Raw genomic sequence first — 19,971 nt, forward strand, 5'->3', positions numbered from 1 at the left:
TAGGGGTAAGATGGGAATAAAGACACAGACCTACTAAAGAATGGGCTTGAGGATATGGGGAGGGGGAATGGTAAGCTGTGACAAAGTGAGAGAGTGGCATGGACATATATACACTACCAAATATAAAATAGATGGCTAGTGGGAAGCAGCCGCATAGCACAGGGAGATCAGCTCGGTACTCTGTGACCACCTAGAGGGGTGGGAGGGAGGGAGACGCAAGAGGGAAGAGATATGGGAACATATGTATATGTATAACTGATTCACTTTGTTATAAAGCAGAAACTAACACACCATTGTAAAACAGTTATACTCCAATAAAGATGTTAAAAAAATGGTCTTGTTAGGCTATAAGCATCTGTGACAGCTGAAGTATACTAGAAAGAGTATTGGTCTTACAAGCACAAGGTTTGACTGCTGAATCCTGACTTGCTCATTACTAGCTATGAAACATAGGCAAGTCACTTATTCTTTCTGAGCCTCATTTTCCCATCCATAATATGTAAAGATGTATTTGGGCTACGAAAGCACTTTGGGCATTCCTCTGTCATAACATCTGTCACACTGTATAGTAATTCTGGGGCAACGCCTTGCTCCCCACTAGACTGAGAGCTTCAGGGTCTTTTGTATGCACTAGTGCCAAGTACAGGGCCGGGCACATAGTAGGGGCTCGATCACAAGATGAGTAATTACATAAAAGTTTATTGCAAATTATAAAGATGTATAATTATAAAGTATTGTTATTGGCATTATATGTTGTATCTAAAGGGTGTAGGCAAAAATCTCCATTTCCTGATCTTAAAGATCAGGAAAAGAGCTAAGTAAGTTCTTTTGAGTATTACTATACTAAATTTTAAATAAGTTGCTTTCCATGTTGAAAGAACATGAATTAGTAATCATAAATTGTTTGTTTACTACACTTCATTCCATTTATGTAATCAGAGTGCCTTTACTTGTCTTATCTCTCCTAAAAAACCCCAAATCAGATCATGAATATAATCCCCTCTTAGCTCATACAATCCTCGGATCCAGAGTGTTTTCAGGGCTTGTCAGACTCACATGTTTATTAGTTAATAATTTTAATCCAAGTTATTTATGTGTTTGTCTTACTTCCTCCTCTACTTAATTCATATAGATTGCAGGAAAAGACGACTCTCCCCCAGCCTTAGGATGTTTTACCACCAGAGAATGGCAGACGTGTGTGGGATAAGTTTTTCTTTATAACCTAACTGAATATGTATACGAAATTCAGTTGGGTGCTATAAGTGCTACATTAATTTTGACTGACTGGTAAAATATTCCTACCACATGAGCTGAATGTATTCCTGCAAACTGTGTGTAAATCAAATGTTACATTAAAAGCACTTAGCCAAGTCTATTATTATTATTTTTTTTTTGCGGTACGTGGGCCTCTCACTGTTGTGGCCTCTCCCGTTGCGGAGCACAGGCTCCGGACGCGCAGGCTCAGCGGCCATGGCTCACGGGCTCACGCGGCATGTGGGGTCTTCCCAGACCAGGGCACGAACCCGAGTCCCCTGCATTGGCAGGCAGATTCTCAACCACTGCGCCACCAGGGAAGCCCTCAAGTCTACTATTTTTAAAGAAATTCTTCAGCGCATATTTTTGAAAAGTGAATAAAAATATCTAATTTCTTTTAATAATTCTGAATTTTCAGGTAGTGGGTTTGCTTACAGTGAGGATACCACCGCCACCTCCTGATTTTTGTGGGGCTATTTTGTTGTTGAATTTATTTATTTGTTGAGTTTTCTTTGTTTAACTTAATAGGATAACATTAACTCCATTTCATACCATACAGTCATTTCACTGGACAGGCATTTGCATGCTTCTGTGTACCTGGGATTGTGCTGGGCCCTGGAAATACAGGACCCAATAAGACCTGTCCTCAGGCAGCTCTCTGTCAGTCTGATGGAGAGGACAGACAAGTAAATTAAGTATAGCACAGTGTGTTCAGTGCTCAGGAGAGTTTGGAGTGGTAAAGAGGTAACGGTGGTCCAAGGTGGGGGCCAGCTCTTTGTGCTGAATCTTGAAAGGAATTAACTAGGCTAAGGTGGCAGAAATGAAGAAGGGGCAAGCCAAGGGCATCTAGGCAGAGAGAATAGTGTGTGTAGTCACTGAGGCTTAAAGAGGTTGGTGTGTCAGGAAAATCAGCTTGGCTAGAAAGTAGATTGAAGTGGTAGCTTAAGTGAGAAATATGGTTGGGAGGTAAGCAAAGGCCAGATTTATTCAGTCTCTAGCAGGCTCAGCGGCCATGGCTCACGGGCTCACGCGGCATGTGGGATCTTCCCAGACCAGGGCACGAACCCGAGTCCCCTGCATTGGCAGGCAGATTCTCAACCACTGCGCCACCAGGGAAGCCCTCAAGTCTACTATTTTTAAAGAAATTCTTCAGCGCATATTTTTGAAAAGTGAATAAAAATATCTAATTTCTTTTAATAATTCTGAATTTTCAGGTAGTGGGTTTGCTTACAGTGAGGATACCACCGCCACCTCCTGATTTTTGTGGGGCTATTTTGTTGTTGAATTTATTTATTTGTTGAGTTTTCTTTGTTTAACTTAATAGGATAACATTAACTCCATTTCATACCATACAGTCATTTCACTGGACAGGCATTTGCATGCTTCTGTGTACCTGGGATTGTGCTGGGCCCTGGAAATACAGGACCCAATAAGACCTGTCCTCAGGCAGCTCTCTGTCAGTCTGATGGAGAGGACAGACAAGTAAATTAAGTATAGCACAGTGTGTTCAGTGCTCAGGAGAGTTTGGAGTGGTAAAGAGGTAACGGTGGTCCAAGGTGGGGGCCAGCTCTTTGTGCTGAATCTTGAAAGGAATTAACTAGGCTAAGGTGGCAGAAATGAAGAAGGGGCAAGCCAAGGGCATCTAGGCAGAGAGAATAGTGTGTGTAGTCACTGAGGCTTAAAGAGGTTGGTGTGTCAGGAAAATCAGCTTGGCTAGAAAGTAGATTGAAGTGGTAGCTTAAGTGAGAAATATGGTTGGGAGGTAAGCAAAGGCCAGATTTATTCAGTCTCTAATACTGAGTGCCTGAAGTGTGCCAGGTATATTCTAAATGCCAACTATACAGAAATGAACAAAAAAAGTCTGGGAACTTACATTTTAGTAAATTATTTTTTATCTGTCCATTATGCCAGTTTTTGGTTTTAAAAGAAAGCATACGATAACTAATCAGGCAGTCTGTGGCTTTAAAAGAAAGACATAGGTTTTATTCTGGAGGACCAACCACTATCAATAAGTATTTTATTTTCCATGAAAAGGAAAGAATACTCTAAAGAAAGAAGAGAAAGCACTCTTTCAGGCCTCTACCTTCAGGCTGGCAAATCTCTAAACCATCCATGAGATGTTGTTTCCCAAAAGAAAGGCCAAATAATACCCTATACTTCACCTAACATTTTCCTTTATCTTCTGTTTCACTTTGAGCTTTTGGGTTGATTTAAGAAAACACTATTTGCTGTTTATGAAAAAGATTTAAAATCTTCGCTCTCATAACAGTACTTGAAAGGTGGTAAAAATCTATCTTGCGTTTGACCAATTTGAGATAGAAAAAAATAGATTTAAACATTTAGAGATATAACTTAGGATGTCACCTTGAGCATTAATGGAGAAAGGTTTATAAATCTTCATTGACCAGTCAGAAAGCTTCTTAATTGTGCAGGTCAGTACTTAACATTTATTTATCACGTATTGTATGCCTGGCCAGCTGTGTGTAGTGCTTTACAGCCATTCTTTCACTTAAAATATACTTCACAGGATGGTTAGAATTATCACTGTATTACAGATGAAGAAACTAAGCTCAAAAAATTTGAGTAGTTTGCTCAAAATCACAGTAAGTTACAGGGTTGAAATTCAAATCTAACTCTTTTCTTTCTGCTGATGTTGTTTGTTATTTTTAGCCACCTGACTTTAAAAAGTTGTACTGCCTGTAGTGAAATAGCCCCAGTTAAATGGAGCTTTAGTGTTAAAGATATACGTTTACTTAAATAAAAGAACAGTGGAGTTGATAGATATGAATTGTCATTATCCTCCCAGAATTAACTTTCATTAATCTATCTTCTTTCCTGCTGTATGATCATTTTTTCATCTTGGAGCCATGAGGGAACTTTATGGCTATTTATTATTGTTCTTATTTTTGCTTTTAGTGGAATCTAATCAGAAAAGCTCATTCCAAGAAATTCCCAAACTTAACGAAGAACTACTCAGCAAACAAAAACAACTTGAGAAGATTGAATCTGGAGAACTGGGATTGAACAAAGTCTGGATAAACATCACAGAAATGAATAAGCAGGTAGCAAAAGTGTGATTCTATTTCTGTGTAAGCTATGAATATTTCATTTTGTCTGTGTAGTATGTATCTGTAAGTATAAGGAACTCACTTCAGATTGTTTTACTTTTTGAAATGGTGCTTTGCATACTGTGATCCCAACACATTAAAGTCAGGGAAAATAGGTAATAGTTATGCATTTACCCAATATTTAAAATGTTAACCCTTTCTGCAAGGAACAGAGTTTTACCAAGTAGAAGAGTTTAGAGGAAGTTAGAAATTCTTGAATCAACTTTTCCTAAGGAACAGTGTAGGTATTAAATTTAAGAACAGTGTCGTCTAACGCCCAAGAAAATTGGATAACTTGTTTTTATTAGATAATGAGAGCTTATTTTGTTTAATATAGTTTACAAACTTACAGCCTTGGGGTGTAGTGCTATATGCTGTACTAAAAACTTACCAGCAGCTAATGATAAGTATTATTCTAGAATAGCATTGGAGGAAATGGCAGAGTTGGTTAAATACCTTGACCAGGCAAGCAGGGCTAGAGCCAAAACTTTTCCAGTCCCTAAATTGGCCAGGTCTCACATTCATTCCGAAAGAGGGACTCTGCCAGAGGAAAAGAGCATATTCAGAAGGTGTTGATGCAGCATTGTCAGGATTCAACAGTCAAACCTTGTGCTTATATGAAAAAGGTGCTGCAGTTGCCACTTGGTAACTATAGCCCCTGTTCTCAGTTTCTGTGGCTTAGTTAAGAAAGACATGTGCGTCGAGAAGAAAACTCAAGTGCCAAGTGAGTGGTACACCCACAAAGTGCTTAAAAATAGTTTTGTCATCCCTGTCGTGGAGTCACAAAGTTCAGAATCAGCCAGGGCAGAGAGCACCGTGCTAGAATAAAGTGCTTGCCAATGTTTTTGAAGCTACCCCCTCCTTTCAGCAGTAGTTTGGGAGTGGGGCGGTTCAGCACTTGCGACCAGAGATCAGTGGCTTGGGGCAGAAGCTTTCAAACTTTTGCCTGGAACCCACAGTAAGAAATATTTTCCATCATTACGCAGTAAACGCATGCATACATGTATGTAACTGAAATAAAAGTTTCTGAAGACAGTCACTTGTCCTTAATATTATGCTGCCTTATGATATTTTATTATTTTTTATTCAGTTCTCTTTCATTTTTAAAAAGTATTCATGAAATAATTGATGGGTTGCAGCACCTAGTATTTTCTAGTTATCATTTAGCCTTGGACTCTGAGTTATAAAGGAAAAGCAGGTATTCACTCTGTTTTTACAAGAAAAATAGGATAAACTGTGGTCTTGCTTGTATTCACAGAGCAAATGAGCAGTTTGTCCAGAGAGTACATCAGGTGAAAGTAAACCACCATGAAGCACTGAGAGACAATTAGCATCTCTCTCTGGGGCAAACTGTGGGTTCTTTATAGTAGCCAGTCATGGAGTTTACCGTTCTGAGGCATCAAATTCCACCAGAAGGTTGTATATTGTATTCTGAGCTTTGAGCACAGTACTGATGATGATGGCATTTAGATGGTAACTGCCACTCATTAAATGCCTTCTTTATGCAGGCCCCTATTAGATGTACTACATATGAGATCTCCTTTCTCCTTTTTCGCGCCTATAACTCTGTAAGAAGTAGGAGGTTCTATCTCCATTTTATAGATAAGAAAACTAAGGCTCAATGAGGTTACGTAGTTTGCCCAAGGTCAACAGCTGTGTAGCAGTTCTAACAAAATATTCAAGTTGTAGGAGCCTGTTTTCTTTCCAATTTTCTATTCTGCCTTCCATCTTTATAACCTCTAAAGGACACAGTAGGTGCTTAGTAGCTAAAGCTGAAAGGATGTGAAGTCGAGTCCCTATCAGGGCTCATAATCATTCATCATTGATGATTGTCTGTTTTAGTAACTTTTTTACTTACTATTTAAAGAGCACTTAATTTTAACCCCAAAGCAGAAAGGCAGCATTTCAGGCTTTATAGTATAAAATGGTCTAATAAAATGGTCTACAGTAGCTATTTTTAATTTCACTAATGAAAAGTCATGTAATATGCATGAAAGTCATGACTCATCTTTTGGCTGGAATGTGGGGGATTTTTCCTTAATGGTTTGTACCTAATTCAACTTTTTAGACTCTTTGAATTGCAATGTGTGACTTTAGAGATAAGTTCTATAACACTTGAATCCAATCTGACATGCTAGAATGTGTCTATCAGAGACCAAAGCAGTCCCAGATATCAATAATGGGAGAGTGCCCCTTGTCTCTCTATTCTAGTTAAACATGTAGCTTTGCTGTAGTTTTCCACAGATTTGGGCATTATTCCACCCAAGAGAGGAATGCTGAAAAATGGAATCCAGCTTTGCAGTTCCTGGGACTGTAGCTGGGTCCTAGTGACAGTGTGTGGTCCAGGTCTTATAAGTGAGTAAGAAGTCCTAAGTGTTGCCTGGTAATTGGAGAATTAGTGGTCAGCTCTCCAGAGCATACTCTTTCTGTGAGGCAGCTGATACCCTAGGCCTAGAGCGTTTGGGGCATGGGGAGAAGTGGAACAGCACCTCACCTTACATTGCCTCGGCTTTCAGGCTGCTCCTCTGGTTTTGGGTGAAATGATAGCTGTCAACCAGCCACACTGGCCATTTGTGAGGCCATTACCATTCTTGAGATACCTGTGACTAGCGTCAGGCTCTGCCACAGCCTCAGGATAGAGCGGTACCTGGGAGAGTAGTTTCTACCCAGATTGTTCCACCTAGAACACAGCTTGTTGTCCTTTTAAGATCTGGCCAGTTGTCAGTGGAAGGAGTTGTTCCCTCAGGTGAAAAAAAGAGAACCACACAATTGATAGGTCATTTGGAATAATCATATCCTTGCCCATCAAGTCGGTGTAGAGCCAATTGTGTACCTGATTTGGGGCACTGAGTAAAACACACATGGGTGAGACCCCTTCCAAGTACTTTATGATTGAGCATGTTAAGATAGTCTTGGAAGGCCCAGTGGAGGGCATGGGGAAAGGGCCAGCCAAGGAAATCTGTCACACCCCTTCCAAAGCTTTGTGATGTGTTTTCCTATGTGTATATTTCTTTCCCATCTTTTGTCTTTAAAATTTCATGAGTAATATGTGAATGTATTCTTATATAAGATTTAATAGTAAAATATACATAGAACTCTTAGGAAAACTCCCCTTCAACCCCATCTCTGTATGTGCCCCCATCACACACAGATATACACACATAACACACATTCCCTGTCCCCATAGTTCGCTGTCAATAGTCTGGGCTACATTCTTACAGTCCCCTTTATATGCATTTACAGAATTATAATAGCTTTTAATATGAATTAGCTTTTAGGTTAGTGTGTGCACATGCACACGCGTGTGTGTGACTAAATGGAGTCATTAGGTATGTATTCTACAGCTTTCTCTGTTTACTCAATATATCTACATCCTTAGTGTTAGACATTTAGATGTTTCTAGAGTTTTGCTATTACAAATAAGAAAGCAGTGAATAGTCTTGCGCGTACATCTTTATGCTGGTGAGCATAAAGTAATCTTTTTTTAATTTGTTTTCTTCCAGTTTTATTGAGATATAATTGATATACAGCACTGTGTAAGTTTAAGGTGTACAGTATAATGATTTGACTTACATACATCATAAGATGATTTTCACAGTACATTTACTGAACATCCATCATCTCATATAGATACAAAATTAAAGAAGTAGAAAAAATATATATATTTCTCCTTGTGATGAGAACTCTTAGGATTTACCCTCTTAACTTTCATATATAACGTTACAGCAGTGTTAATTATCATGTTGTACATCACATCCCTAGTACTTATTTATCTTATAACAAGAAGTTTGTACCTTTTGACCACCTTCCTCCCACTCCCCCTCCCCTCACAATTCCCCCCGCACCCCACCTCTGGTAACCAACCACAAATTTGGTCTCTTTTTATGAGTCTGTTTGTTTTTGAACTATAATTGACCTATAATACTGTTAGTTTCTGTTATACAACATAGTGATTTGATATTTATATACATTTCAAAATGATCACCACAATAAGTCTAGTTACTTATGCCACCATATTAAAGATAATACATAGTTATTAACTGCATTCCCAACACTGTGCATTTCATGCCTGTGACTCATTTATTTTTCACCTGGAAGATTGTACCTCATAATCTCCCTCACTTAGTTCTTTCCTTCCCCCACGGCTTCTCCCCTCTGGCAAACACCTGTTTGTTCTCTGTATCTGTAACTGTTTCCGTTTTGTTATGTTTGTTCATTTGTTTCTTAGATTCCACATATAAGTGATATCATACGGTATTTGTCTTTCTCTGTCTGACTTATTTCACATAGCATAACATCCTTTGGGTCCATCCATGTTGTCACAGATGGCAAGATTTTATTCTTTTTCATGGCTGAGTAATATTCCATTTTGTATATATGTGTGTGTGTGTGTGTGTGTGTGTGTGTGTGTGTATCATACACACCACAACTTCTTTATCTATTTATCTATTGATGGGCACTCAGGTTGCTTCCATATCTTTCCTATAGTAAATAATGCTACAATGAATGTAGAGGTGTATATATCTTTTCTAATTAGTGTTTTCATTTTCTTTGGATAAATACCCAGGAATGGAACTGCTGGATCATGTGATAGTTCTGTTCTTTATTTTTTTGAGAAATCTCCCTACTGTTTTCCGTAGTGGCTGCACCAATTTACATTCCCAGTGCAAGAGGGTTCCCTTTTCTCCACATCCTCACCAATACTTGTTATTTGTTGTCTTTTTGATAGTAGCCATTCTGACAGGTGTGAGGCAATATCTCATTGTGGTTTTCATTTGCATTTCCCTGATGATTAGTGATGTTGAACATCTTTTCATGTGCCTGTCTTCTTTGGAAAAAAGTCTGTTCGGATCCTCTGCCCATTTTTTAATTGGGTTGTTTGTTTTTTAGATGTTGAGTTGTATGAGCTCTTTGTATATTTTTGAGTATTAACCCCTCATCAGATATATCATTTGCAAATATCTTCTCCCATTCAGTGGGATCCCTTTTTTGTTTGGTTGACAGTTTCCTTCACTGTGTGAAAGCACTTTAGTTTGATGAAATCCCATTTGTTTATTTTTGCTTTTGTTTCTCTTGCCTAAGGAGACATATTCAAAAAAGTGTTAGTAAGACCAGTGTCAAAGAGATTACTACCTGTGTTTTCTTGTAGGAGTCTTATGGTTTCAGGTCTTTACATTTGAGTCTTTAATCCATTTTGAATTTATTTTTGTTCATGGTGTGAGAGAGTAGTCCAGTTCAATTCTTTTTCATGTAGCTGTCCAGTTTTCCCAACACCATTTATCGAAGAGGCTGTCTTTTCCCCATTGTATAATAGTCTTTCCTTATTTGTTGTAGATTAATTGCCCAGATAAGTGTAGGTTCATTTCTGGGCTCACTATTCTGTTCCATTGATCTATGTGTCTGTTTTTGTGCCAGTCCCATACTGTTTTGATTACTGTAGCTTTATAGTATAGTTTGAAATCAGGGAGCATGATACCTGTAGTTTTGTTCTTTCTCAAGATTGTTTTGGCCATTTAGTGTCTTCTGTGTTTCCATACAAATTTTAGAATTATTTGTTCTAGTTCTGTGAAAAATGCCATTGGTATTTTGATATGGATTGCATTGAATCTGTAGATTATCTTGGGCAGTATGGTCATTTTAACAATAATTTTTCCAGTCCATGAACACAATCTATCTTTCCATCTGTTTGTGTCATCTTCAGTTTCTTTCATCAGGGTCTTACTGTTTTCCAAGTACAGGTCTTTTACCTCCTTAGTTAGATTTATTCCTAGGTATTTTATTCTTTTTGATTAAACAAGTAACCTTTAGGATAGATTTCTAGAAATGAAATTGCTGAATTAAAGGGTGTAAACGTTTCAAATTGTGACAGATAATCCTAGATAACCATCTAACAAGTCTTCTCCAATTTACATTTCCATTAACAGTGCATGAGAATACCTATTTCAGTATGTGCTTTTCAAACCTCAGTGTTATTCATATCTTTTTAAGGGCATGTGTTAAAACCTCCTTGATGTAACTGCTGCTCTTAAGAGGTTTATAATTTGCTGAGAGTATCTCTCTGGAGCTGAAGTTTCTCACCCATTTTATTTTTAAATGGATAGAATTGGAATGTTGAAGATTAGTCTGAGTATTTTGGAGCACTTATGGAGAATTGCATGTTTAAGTGCTTATTAAATTTCATTATTAAAGAGCTAACACTTACTTGGTATTTTGTTTGTATCAGGTACTGTGCTGAGACCTCTAGATATGTATCTCATTTAAGCCTCATAGCCTGTATTAGTCATCTGTTGCTGTGTTACATTTGTCCCAGAGCTTAATGACTTAAAACAACAAACATTTATTATCTCACAGGTTTTCTGGGTCAGAAATTTGGAAGCAGCTTAGTTGAGTTGTTCTGGCTAGGATCTCTCTAAGGTTGCAGCTAAGATATAACGGCCAGGGCTGCATATCTGAAGGCTTGACTGGGACTGAAGCATCCTCACTCACATGGCTGTTGGCAGGAGGTCTCAGTTTGTCCCACCATGGCTTCTCCATGGGGCTGCTTGAGTGTTATCACAACATGGCAGCCGGCTTATCCAGAGTGAGTGATCCAAAAGAGAGCAAAAAGGAAGACAGTGCTTTTTTATGACCTAGTTTTCAAAGTTGCCCGTTGTCACTTGCACTTTATTCTGTGGGCCAAAAGTGAGACACTCAGTGCAGGCCACACTCAAGGGAAAGGGAATTAGTGTCCACCTCTTGAAGGGAGGACTATCAAAGAATTTGTGGACATATTTTAAAACCATCACACGTCCCTATGAGATGGTTGTCGTTATACCATGCTACCAGTGAGGAAAATGAGTTCACACTTATGTAGCCTTATCTCCTACTTCCTAGACTCTACCCTCTACTCTGCTTGGACTACCCTTCTCAGCGTCCATCCCAGACACAGAGTGTTCATTCTTAGCCATTCATTCATTTGGTAGATGCTTATTGAATGCCTGTCTTTGTGTCAGGTGTATTATGGAAAATAAAACAGACATGGTCCTTGATGACATGGAGCTTACAGTCTAATGGAGGAGAGAAACCTTAATTTAAAATCACACACATAAATAAATCATTGTCACTCTGAGAAATGCTATGAAGGAAAAATATTCCTGGGCCTATTCTTGCTATTGCTCCCTACCTATTCCCTGATGCCACACTCACCCTTCTAACCTAGAAAGGATAGCTGATTTATTTCTATATATAAAACTCTTACTTCTCTATCAGAGTCTGATTTGAGTCCTGCTTCAGTGAAGCCTGTCCCTTTCAACCTGTGCTAATATTTTCTTAGACTGTATTCAGTATCACATTTAGTACTTGTTTCTTTAATGTTACCTATCTACTTCTACCTCTCCCTCTCCCTTCCTCCCTCTCCCCTCCCTCTGCCTCTCCCTCCTCCTGTCTCTTCCCCTCCCCCTCTCCCTCTCCTTTTCTCACTCATAGTTTGCTCCTGCCCCAGGCCTTCTTTCTATTCTTCAAATATGCCAAGCTATTCCCCACACTGGGACCTTTGCCCTAGCAATTCCCTCTGCCCTGAAATGTACTTCTTTTTATCTCTCTCTCTGGTTAATTCCTTATTATTTAGATCTCAGTTTAAATTTCATTTTCTAATAGAGGCCCTCTCTGGCAGTCCAATCTAAAGTAGCTACCCAGTCACTCATCAAGGCACCTTATTTTATTTTTTTTCACATCTTTATTGGAGTATAAATGTTTTACAATGTTGTGTTAGTTTCTACTGTACAACAGAGTGAATCAGCTGTATGTATACATATATCCCCATATCCCCTCCTTCTTGAGCCTCCCTCCCACCCTCCCTAACCCATCCCTCTAGGTCGTCACAAAGCAGTGAGCTGATCTCCCTGTGCTATGCAGCAGCTTCCCACTAGCCATCCGTTTTACATTTGGTAGGGTATGTATGTCAGTGCTACTCTCTCACTTCATACCAGCTTCTCCTTCCTCCCCATGCCCTCAAGTCCGTTCTCTGCGTCTGTGTCTTTATTCCTGCCCTGCCACTAGGTTCATCAGTACCGCTTTTTAAAATTCCATATATATGCGTTAGCATACAGTATTTGTTTTTCTCTTTCTGACTTACTTCACTCTGTGTGACGGATTCTAGGTCCATCCACCTCACTACAAATAACTCAGTTTCATTCCTTTTTATGGCTGAGTAATATTCCATTGTATATATGTGCCACATCTTCTTTATCCATTCATCTGTTGATGGACATTTAGGTTGCTTCCATGTCCTGGCTGTTGTAAACACACCTTATTTTCATTTTCCTCTAATGTATCCTGCTATCTAATATTTTTCTTATATCAAATTGTCTGTCTCTTTGCACTAAAATGTAAACACCAAAGATCACTGACATCTGTGTTGTTCACCACTGGAATAAAATAGGGCTTAATAGATATTTGTTGCAGGAATGAATGAATGAGTGGATGAATGAAAGGAAAATAGTCTGACGCCCCTGAACACATCCCTCCTAAAAGGAAAGAGGGAGAAGAGTTCCAAGGCTCCTCACTGCACTCCCTTGTTCAGAACACGCTGCTGCTCGCTCCAGGAGCTCTCTTTAAATACTGTACACAGTACTTATTACTATCTAATACTTTGCTTCTTTGTTCTTCTGTCACCTCCTACCAGGATGTAAGCTCCATGAAAACAAAACCTCGCGGTCTTATTTGCCACTTTCTCCACAGTTCTGGGCACAGAGAAGCTGCCAGACATTTGTTGAAGAAAAGAATAAGGGGTCAGGTTTACTTTGTCTTGTATCCATCTGATGCCTACCACAGGGTTAGGCATGTCACAAGTGCCCAGAAACTTTCATGGTTACTCTGTGAGGCCATTCTGAATATAATTGCTATTGGTAGATCTGTGTCCTTATCCTAGAATTTGGGACAGGAAAGCAGTATGGAACCAAGTTTTGAGCCACATTGCAAGGTTTTTAGAATATGATCTCTGCAACCTGAAACTGAGTATTACACAGGTTCCACCAGTCCTCATTCTAGAGAGAAGTCCAGCTATTTAGAATTTTACCCATAAATAGCAGAAGGGAAGATACTTTTTATTTTGATTCAATTCCTATTTTAATACATTCAGTATATCAGTCAGCCAGCAGGTTAATGGGTATTTATTGAGCCCCTTCAGGGTACAAAGTAGTGCTTTGGTTGAGCTATTGAGTTTGAAATATTAATCACATTGTTAAACCAAAACTAAATCCCCAAGTAGTTGAAAGTGCCATTCAAGTTGTCAGGGTTCAGTTGCTGTCAACTGTATATTGTGATGTTGGGCTTTTACTTTATAATATATGTTCCCACTTGGGCAGAAACAAAAGTTCAGCAAATAACTGAGGTGGTATTTTTTACCAAAATAAAATCTTTCAGAGGTCCTTGATCATTAGCTTTCTTCCTGTCCAGTTGTTGAAGGATTGTGTTATAATTACGGCATCTTTTGGGTAATTTAAGATTTTTGGATCTTGTAGCTGCCAGGAGTAGGGTAAAGAATAATGCCTGCCTTTCCCTCCTTGGCACTGGTATTTAAACTGGGCAGGGAGAGAAGGGGTGTTATTGCTTCCTCCCACATCTCAAGTCTATCCAAGGTACTCTGCAGAGTTCTTCTACTCCTGTGACCTGACCGGGCAGAATGTCTGGATCACAGAATCGCATGATGTCCAAAGGTGCTTGACATCACCGTCAGCTGTAGAGTGGGTGAAGGGAGCATTGTTCTACAAGTTCTGTTTTCATTGTTTATTACTCATTTCCTTTCAGATTTCTCTGCTGACTTCTGCAGTAAACCACCTCAAAGCCAATGTCAAGTCAGCTGCAGATTTAATTAGCCTGCCTGCCACTGTAGAGGGACTTCAGAAGGTAAGTGTTGTGTATGGGCACTGAAATTAACCTACTGTAATTCTGTCTTCTTACAAATTCTCTTTGAAAGGCTGACATTTGAAATCAGCTACTCCAAGAGGACAGTAATAGAGTTCAAGACATCTCTGCTTTGGTCTGGTTAGTTGGGCCTTTAATTTGCAACAGGTGGTTTTAGCTATGGTTTATATGGATTCACGCCATTTTATTTGGCTTTCGAAGTCCCAGGATTGCTTTGCTGGGACTCTTGTGTTAACATGCGTGGGTTTGCTTTTCATTACTTGCCTTTTCAGTTCATCATCCACAACGTCTTTATGAAAGCAGAGCAATTGTACATGAGAGTTGCTCTAAGTTGCTATTATTTTCCATGATCGAGAAAGAGAGGGGATTTTTTGTTTTCGTTGGTTTTGTTTTTTAAAAAAAGATAATTTGGGGAAGTACAAAATAAAAATTCAGGATGTGATAAGTACTGGCAAGGATGTGGATAGAGGGAAACTTTCAAACACTCCTGCTGGGAGTATAAATTGGTAAAAAGCATTTTGGAAAACAATATATATTATTTTATAAAGATAGAGAGACACACCCTCTAAGTAAATCACTCTTAGGTATATGCCCTAGACTCTAGGGCCTAGGCAAACATGACTTTAGAATTTCTGTTTACTTGATCCCTAAGATTCAGCCTAGAGCAGGAGGCAGTAACCAACCAGATGAAGAATATGTTGGGATCTTTAGAGCTGGGTGGGGAGAGTGGGTAGGGAATGGAAGGAAAAGAGCGTGTTTAATGGGCACACAAGCAACATGAGGCCCTGTAGCAGGAAGTGGAAGAGGGATTCTGGAGCAGGGAACCCCAAACAATGGGTATCAAATCTAGAATCTTTGGCTTTTAAAAGTCAGTGTGCGGGCTTCCCTGGTGGCGCAGTGGTTAAGAATCCACCTGCCGATGAAAGGGACATGGGTTCGATCCCTGGTCTGGGAAGATCCCACATGCTGCGGAGCAGCTAAGCCCGTGTGCCACAACTACTGAGCCTGCGCTCCAGAGCCCGTGAGCCACAACTCCTGAAGCCCAGGCACCTAGAGCCTGTGCTCCACAACAAGAGAAGCCACCGCAATGAGAAGCCCACGCACCGCAACAGGGTCAGAGCCCGGGAGCCACAACTCCTGAAGCCCCCGCACCTCGAGCCTGTGCTCCACAACAAGAGAAGCCACCGCAATGAGAAGCCCACGCACCGCAACAGGGTAGCCCCCGCTCGCCGCAACCAGAGAAAGCCTGCGCGCACCAACAAAGACCCAAGGCAGCCAAAAATAAATAAATTAAAAAAAAAAAAAAGTCAGTGTGTGGTGAGTTTGATTTGATTATATACCAGGCTCTATAAACATATAAATTGTTTCCTCAAAGGAGTGAGAAATTCCTAAGCCAGAAACAAAACTTGTTATTTTATAGCCACACCACCTGTGTGTGATCAGTCTCTATAGTCTGCTGTTTGTCCAATATGGTCATCTGCTTACAACTTAAAAAAAAAAATAGGGACAACTTTGATGAGGCCAGACTGTTTTTGCCATTATTCCCAAGGGTCAAGTGGGGGAAAAGGTACGTCTCTGTAGCTTTTAATACAGAAACAACTCTGGCAGTCTTGCATTCAAAAAGGAAATTGGTTTATTCTTGCATTCGTTAACTCAACAAACATTTGTGGGGCTTCCTCCAGTATGTGCCAGGCACTTTGCAATTGGTGAGAATACTAGTTTCAGGGTTTTGCTCTAGAGTTCACATGGCTCTGTCAGCTGCTTCCTTAAAAAAAAAAATCTTAAACAAGAGCTTACTATCTTCTTGTGTCCTGATGGGCTCATGCATCCAGCCAGTGAGGATTCTCTAACAGTGGATGTCTTTGAATGCTTGTAGCTTCTGTAACAACAGAGCTTACATAGACAAAATCCCAGCTTAGAGACTTTTACCCAGTATGTTGTCTCTTTGCAAATCTGTGCATTTATAATGTCCGGCACTACTTTTATTACAGGTGGCTCAGTTTTGGAGTGGTAGGTCATCTCAAAAAACCTAACTTCAATGTATCTCATGTAATTTTGTTTTTTAATGTTGAAAATGTCATTTCTTTTTCTCTTGGACTCTTGGCTATCAGTATAATAAAAACACCCTTGGTTAAAAATACTAATGGGACACTATAAAATTGTCAGTATATCTTAATGAAAGACCAAAACCTATCAAATTAGTAATACTCTTTTAGATGTTCCCTTAGGACCAGCCTGTTTTAAAAGATCGTTTCTGAATTACATTCCTAAGTCTGCAATCCACTTGGGCTCCTTAGACCTAATGAAAGCAAATAAGCTACTAGCCATATCTAACTCTACTCAGTAGTTACTGATGGAATTCTAAAGCAGAAGAACACATGCTGCCAAATGGAATTTTCCCTTCATCTCTGCAATGCTGGGTTTTCCAAGGCCAAAAATGGTTCCACCCATTTTCACTCAAAAGTCATTTGCTCCTGAGAGTGGCAGTCAACAGTGATAGCTCTGGCCATCTGCCTGCAGGGCTTGATAGAGGCAGTTTGTGGGAGAACTTTATCTACGGATCCCAGATTTATAAACTAGTTTTGGGGGGTTTTTTGTTTTGTTTGTTTTGTTTTGTTTTTAAGGAAAGATCTGGCTTTCCTCTATGAAAATTATGTGTGTGTGTATGTGTAGTTTCTGGTTAATTGTGTCAGTGTAAACTACATGGAGTTCATAGTTCGAAGATATTTGAAATGAAAGCATATGCCCACATGAAGGCTTGTACATTAATGTTCATAGCAGCTTTATTTGTAATAGGCAAATGTTGAAAACAACCTAAAACCTAAAACACCATCAGCAGGTCAAGGTGATGTATCTGTAGAATGGAATGCTACTCCACAACATGCTGAGTAGCTACAACATGCATAAATCTCAGAATAATTATGCCGCATGAAAGAAGCCATACCAAAAAAAAAAAAAACAGTACAGGCTCACTCACTGTTCTATTTATGTAAAATTCTAGGAAATGCAAACTGATATATATAAGTGTATGGATAAATAGACAGATAGATAGTGACACATATATATAGTGATAGAAAGTGGTTGCCTGGGAACAGGGAAGGAAGAATTACAAAGAGGCATGAGGAAACTTGGGGGTGATGGATGTTTATTATCTTGATTGTGGTAATGGTTTCACAGGTGTATATATATATATATATATATATATATATATATGTAAAAACTTATCAAGTTATACATTTTAAATACGTGCAGTTTATTGTTTCTCAGTTGTATCTTAATAAGTTATTAAAAATTTTTAAAAAGGAAAAAACACTGACCCTACTACATGTTTCTGTTCAGAGTGTAGCTTCCATTGGCAATACTTTAAACAGCGTCCATCTTGCTGTGGAGGCAATACAGAAGACTGTGGACGAACACAAGAAAACCATGGAGTTACTGCAGAGTGATATGGTACGGAAATCTACAAATGCTGTAGAAAGTCAGCATACTCCTGCCTACCCTTTTCTGTGTAATCTTGTGATACCAACTTTCCATTTACCTAAACAGGCCCCACAGGCACCTTTTTAAAAGATAAAATAAGCAGTGTTGATTGATTTTACTGCAATCTATAAATTGAGGTAGATAGGATTAAAAGCTGAGTCTTTTGCTAACGTGGTAGAGGAGATACAGCACTAAGACACTGTCCTTAGAGCTGAATGGGTAGGAAGGAAAACGGAAAAGAAGGAAAGGGGAGTGGGGAAGTGTCTTATTTATTGCTACATAACAAATCACCCTAAGACTTAGTGGCTTAAAACAACAGTTTATTATTTCTCACTGTTCTGTGGATCAGGAGTTTGGGCAGGGCTGTTAGACTGGGAATGATTAGAGGCAAAGCAAAGAGGAGCTCCAGAGGATGAAAGGCCATCTTGGGTGTTCCAGCTTCAGCCAGTCTCGCAGTCGAATACAGCCACGTGTGTGACCTCATCCTATACCACGGGGAACAGGAAGCCACCACACCCCCACTGAGCCCAGTCAACCCACAGAATCATGAGAAATAATAAACTTGTTTTAAGCCACAAAGTTTGGGGGTGATTTTTTTTTAAGATTTTTTATTTTTTTGATGTGGACTGGTTTAAAAGTCTTTATTGAATTTGTTACAATATTGCTTCTGTTTTATGCCTTGGTTTTTGGGCGGCGAGGCATGTGGGGTCCTAGCTCCCCAACCAGGGATCAAACCCTCACCCCCTGCACTGGAAGGCGAAGTCTTAACCACTGGACCGCCAGGGAAGTCCCTGGGGATGATTTATTATACAGCAACAGATAACTGAGACAGAAGCAAACCCCTGCAGTGCTCAGGAATTGTTTTCAAACATTGCTTAATGCTGTGCAGATGTAAGCTGTCTGCAGTCATTCAGAGGCCTTAATTAATCTCCAAATGGATACTCAGCTCCATGAAAGATTTATGAAGGGTGAAAAAGGATGGCACAGCCCTCGCTGTCCTGCTGGAGAGATGAGTTATACATATGTGAAATCAGGACAGTTCAAGGCACACAAAAGTTCCCTAGCTTCTCCACCAATTTCTAGATCTGCCCTACATGCTCTTTTCAAGCTTTGGAGTTTCAAGTTTAAACTGGGCAGTTTGTGCCAAGGAGACCTGGGCTATATTAGAGCTCTAGAAAGGAGGGTTTTTCATTTTCTTCAGAACAAATACTCCTCACTTTTATTTAGTGGAGCTGACCCAGAGGAAAAAGCCTTGATCTAGGTATCCAGACACCCTGGATTCTAATTCCAACTCTGCCACTGAGTAACTGTGTGATCCATGATAATAAAGACTTCTCTAACTCAACAGTTCTTTTATTATTATTATTATTATTTTAATAGCTTGAGCATTTTCTCAAAGTAATTATTTTCTAAAATACTTTTTACTAACTCAAAAATTCATACTTTATAGAACCATGGGGTTTTTTTCTTTTTTTTCTCATCCTCTCCTCCTTTTCTCTTTATTGTTACCATTTGTTTCCTATAAAAGCAGAGTTGACAAATCCTAGACATAAATGTCTAGGATTTCAGATTTCAAGGAAAACAATTTATTTTGACCAGTTGCATCCTGTTATCATTAAATGTGCATCTTTTAAACTTCCATGGTTGCCAGTGGTAATCCTCCTACTGAATAAGCCATACAAAGTTTTTCCATTAGAGGGAAAAGTGTATGTAAGCATGTTATACTTCAGTTGCCACGAGGAGAGACTTGAGCCATGGGAAGGGGATGAGAAAGGAAGGGTAACCCTTGTAACTCTGGGCATGTGCTGTACAAACTGAAAAACTAATAATGTGCATGGTTGGTTACTGTGCTCAGTGCCCAAAGCCAGTGGTTCCTTGTCTGGCTGTTCTCTGAATGTATAAATCTCTTTAGTCCTGGGAAAACAATGACACTAACTAGGTTCAGACTGAGTTGGTCCTGGGAGATATAGTGGTTGTATAGTTTCTCTGGGAGTACAGGTGACAGGGAGAGGAGGCCTGGTTTCTAGGGAGTTCATTCCATTCAGAGACTGAGAAACAGAGGACCTCAGTTCCCTGACGCAGTCTGGGTGCTGCTGATCCAGTCCAGGCTTTAGGCTGGGGATCCCCAGAAGTACCTGGTGCCCTCAGGCCTAGCACAGGATTGGTCATACCAAGGCTCCTGGGAAATAATTGTTGATTAATCTGTGGATGCCACCTGTGAGAAGTT

The 19,971-nt window shown here is 39.5% G+C and overlaps 1 protein-coding gene across 2 annotated transcripts in view; it reads left to right on the forward strand.

The window, feature by feature from the left end:
• Positions 1 to 19,971, forward strand: part of EFCAB14 (EF-hand calcium binding domain 14) — a 40,139-nt gene that overhangs the window by 8,290 nt on the left and 11,878 nt on the right. For both annotated transcript variants that reach the window (XM_007130525.4, XM_007130526.4), the window contains exons 3-5: positions 4,171 to 4,316; positions 14,148 to 14,246; positions 17,604 to 17,714. In XM_007130525.4, the coding sequence (XP_007130587.1) occupies positions 4,171 to 4,316; positions 14,148 to 14,246; positions 17,604 to 17,714 (356 nt within the window). The remainder of the gene's footprint in view (positions 1 to 4,170; positions 4,317 to 14,147; positions 14,247 to 17,603; positions 17,715 to 19,971) is intronic.

Source organism: Physeter macrocephalus, chromosome 4 (assembly GCF_002837175.3).
Source record: "Physeter macrocephalus isolate SW-GA chromosome 4, ASM283717v5, whole genome shotgun sequence".
Classification (NCBI taxonomy): domain Eukaryota; kingdom Metazoa; phylum Chordata; class Mammalia; order Artiodactyla; family Physeteridae; genus Physeter; species Physeter macrocephalus.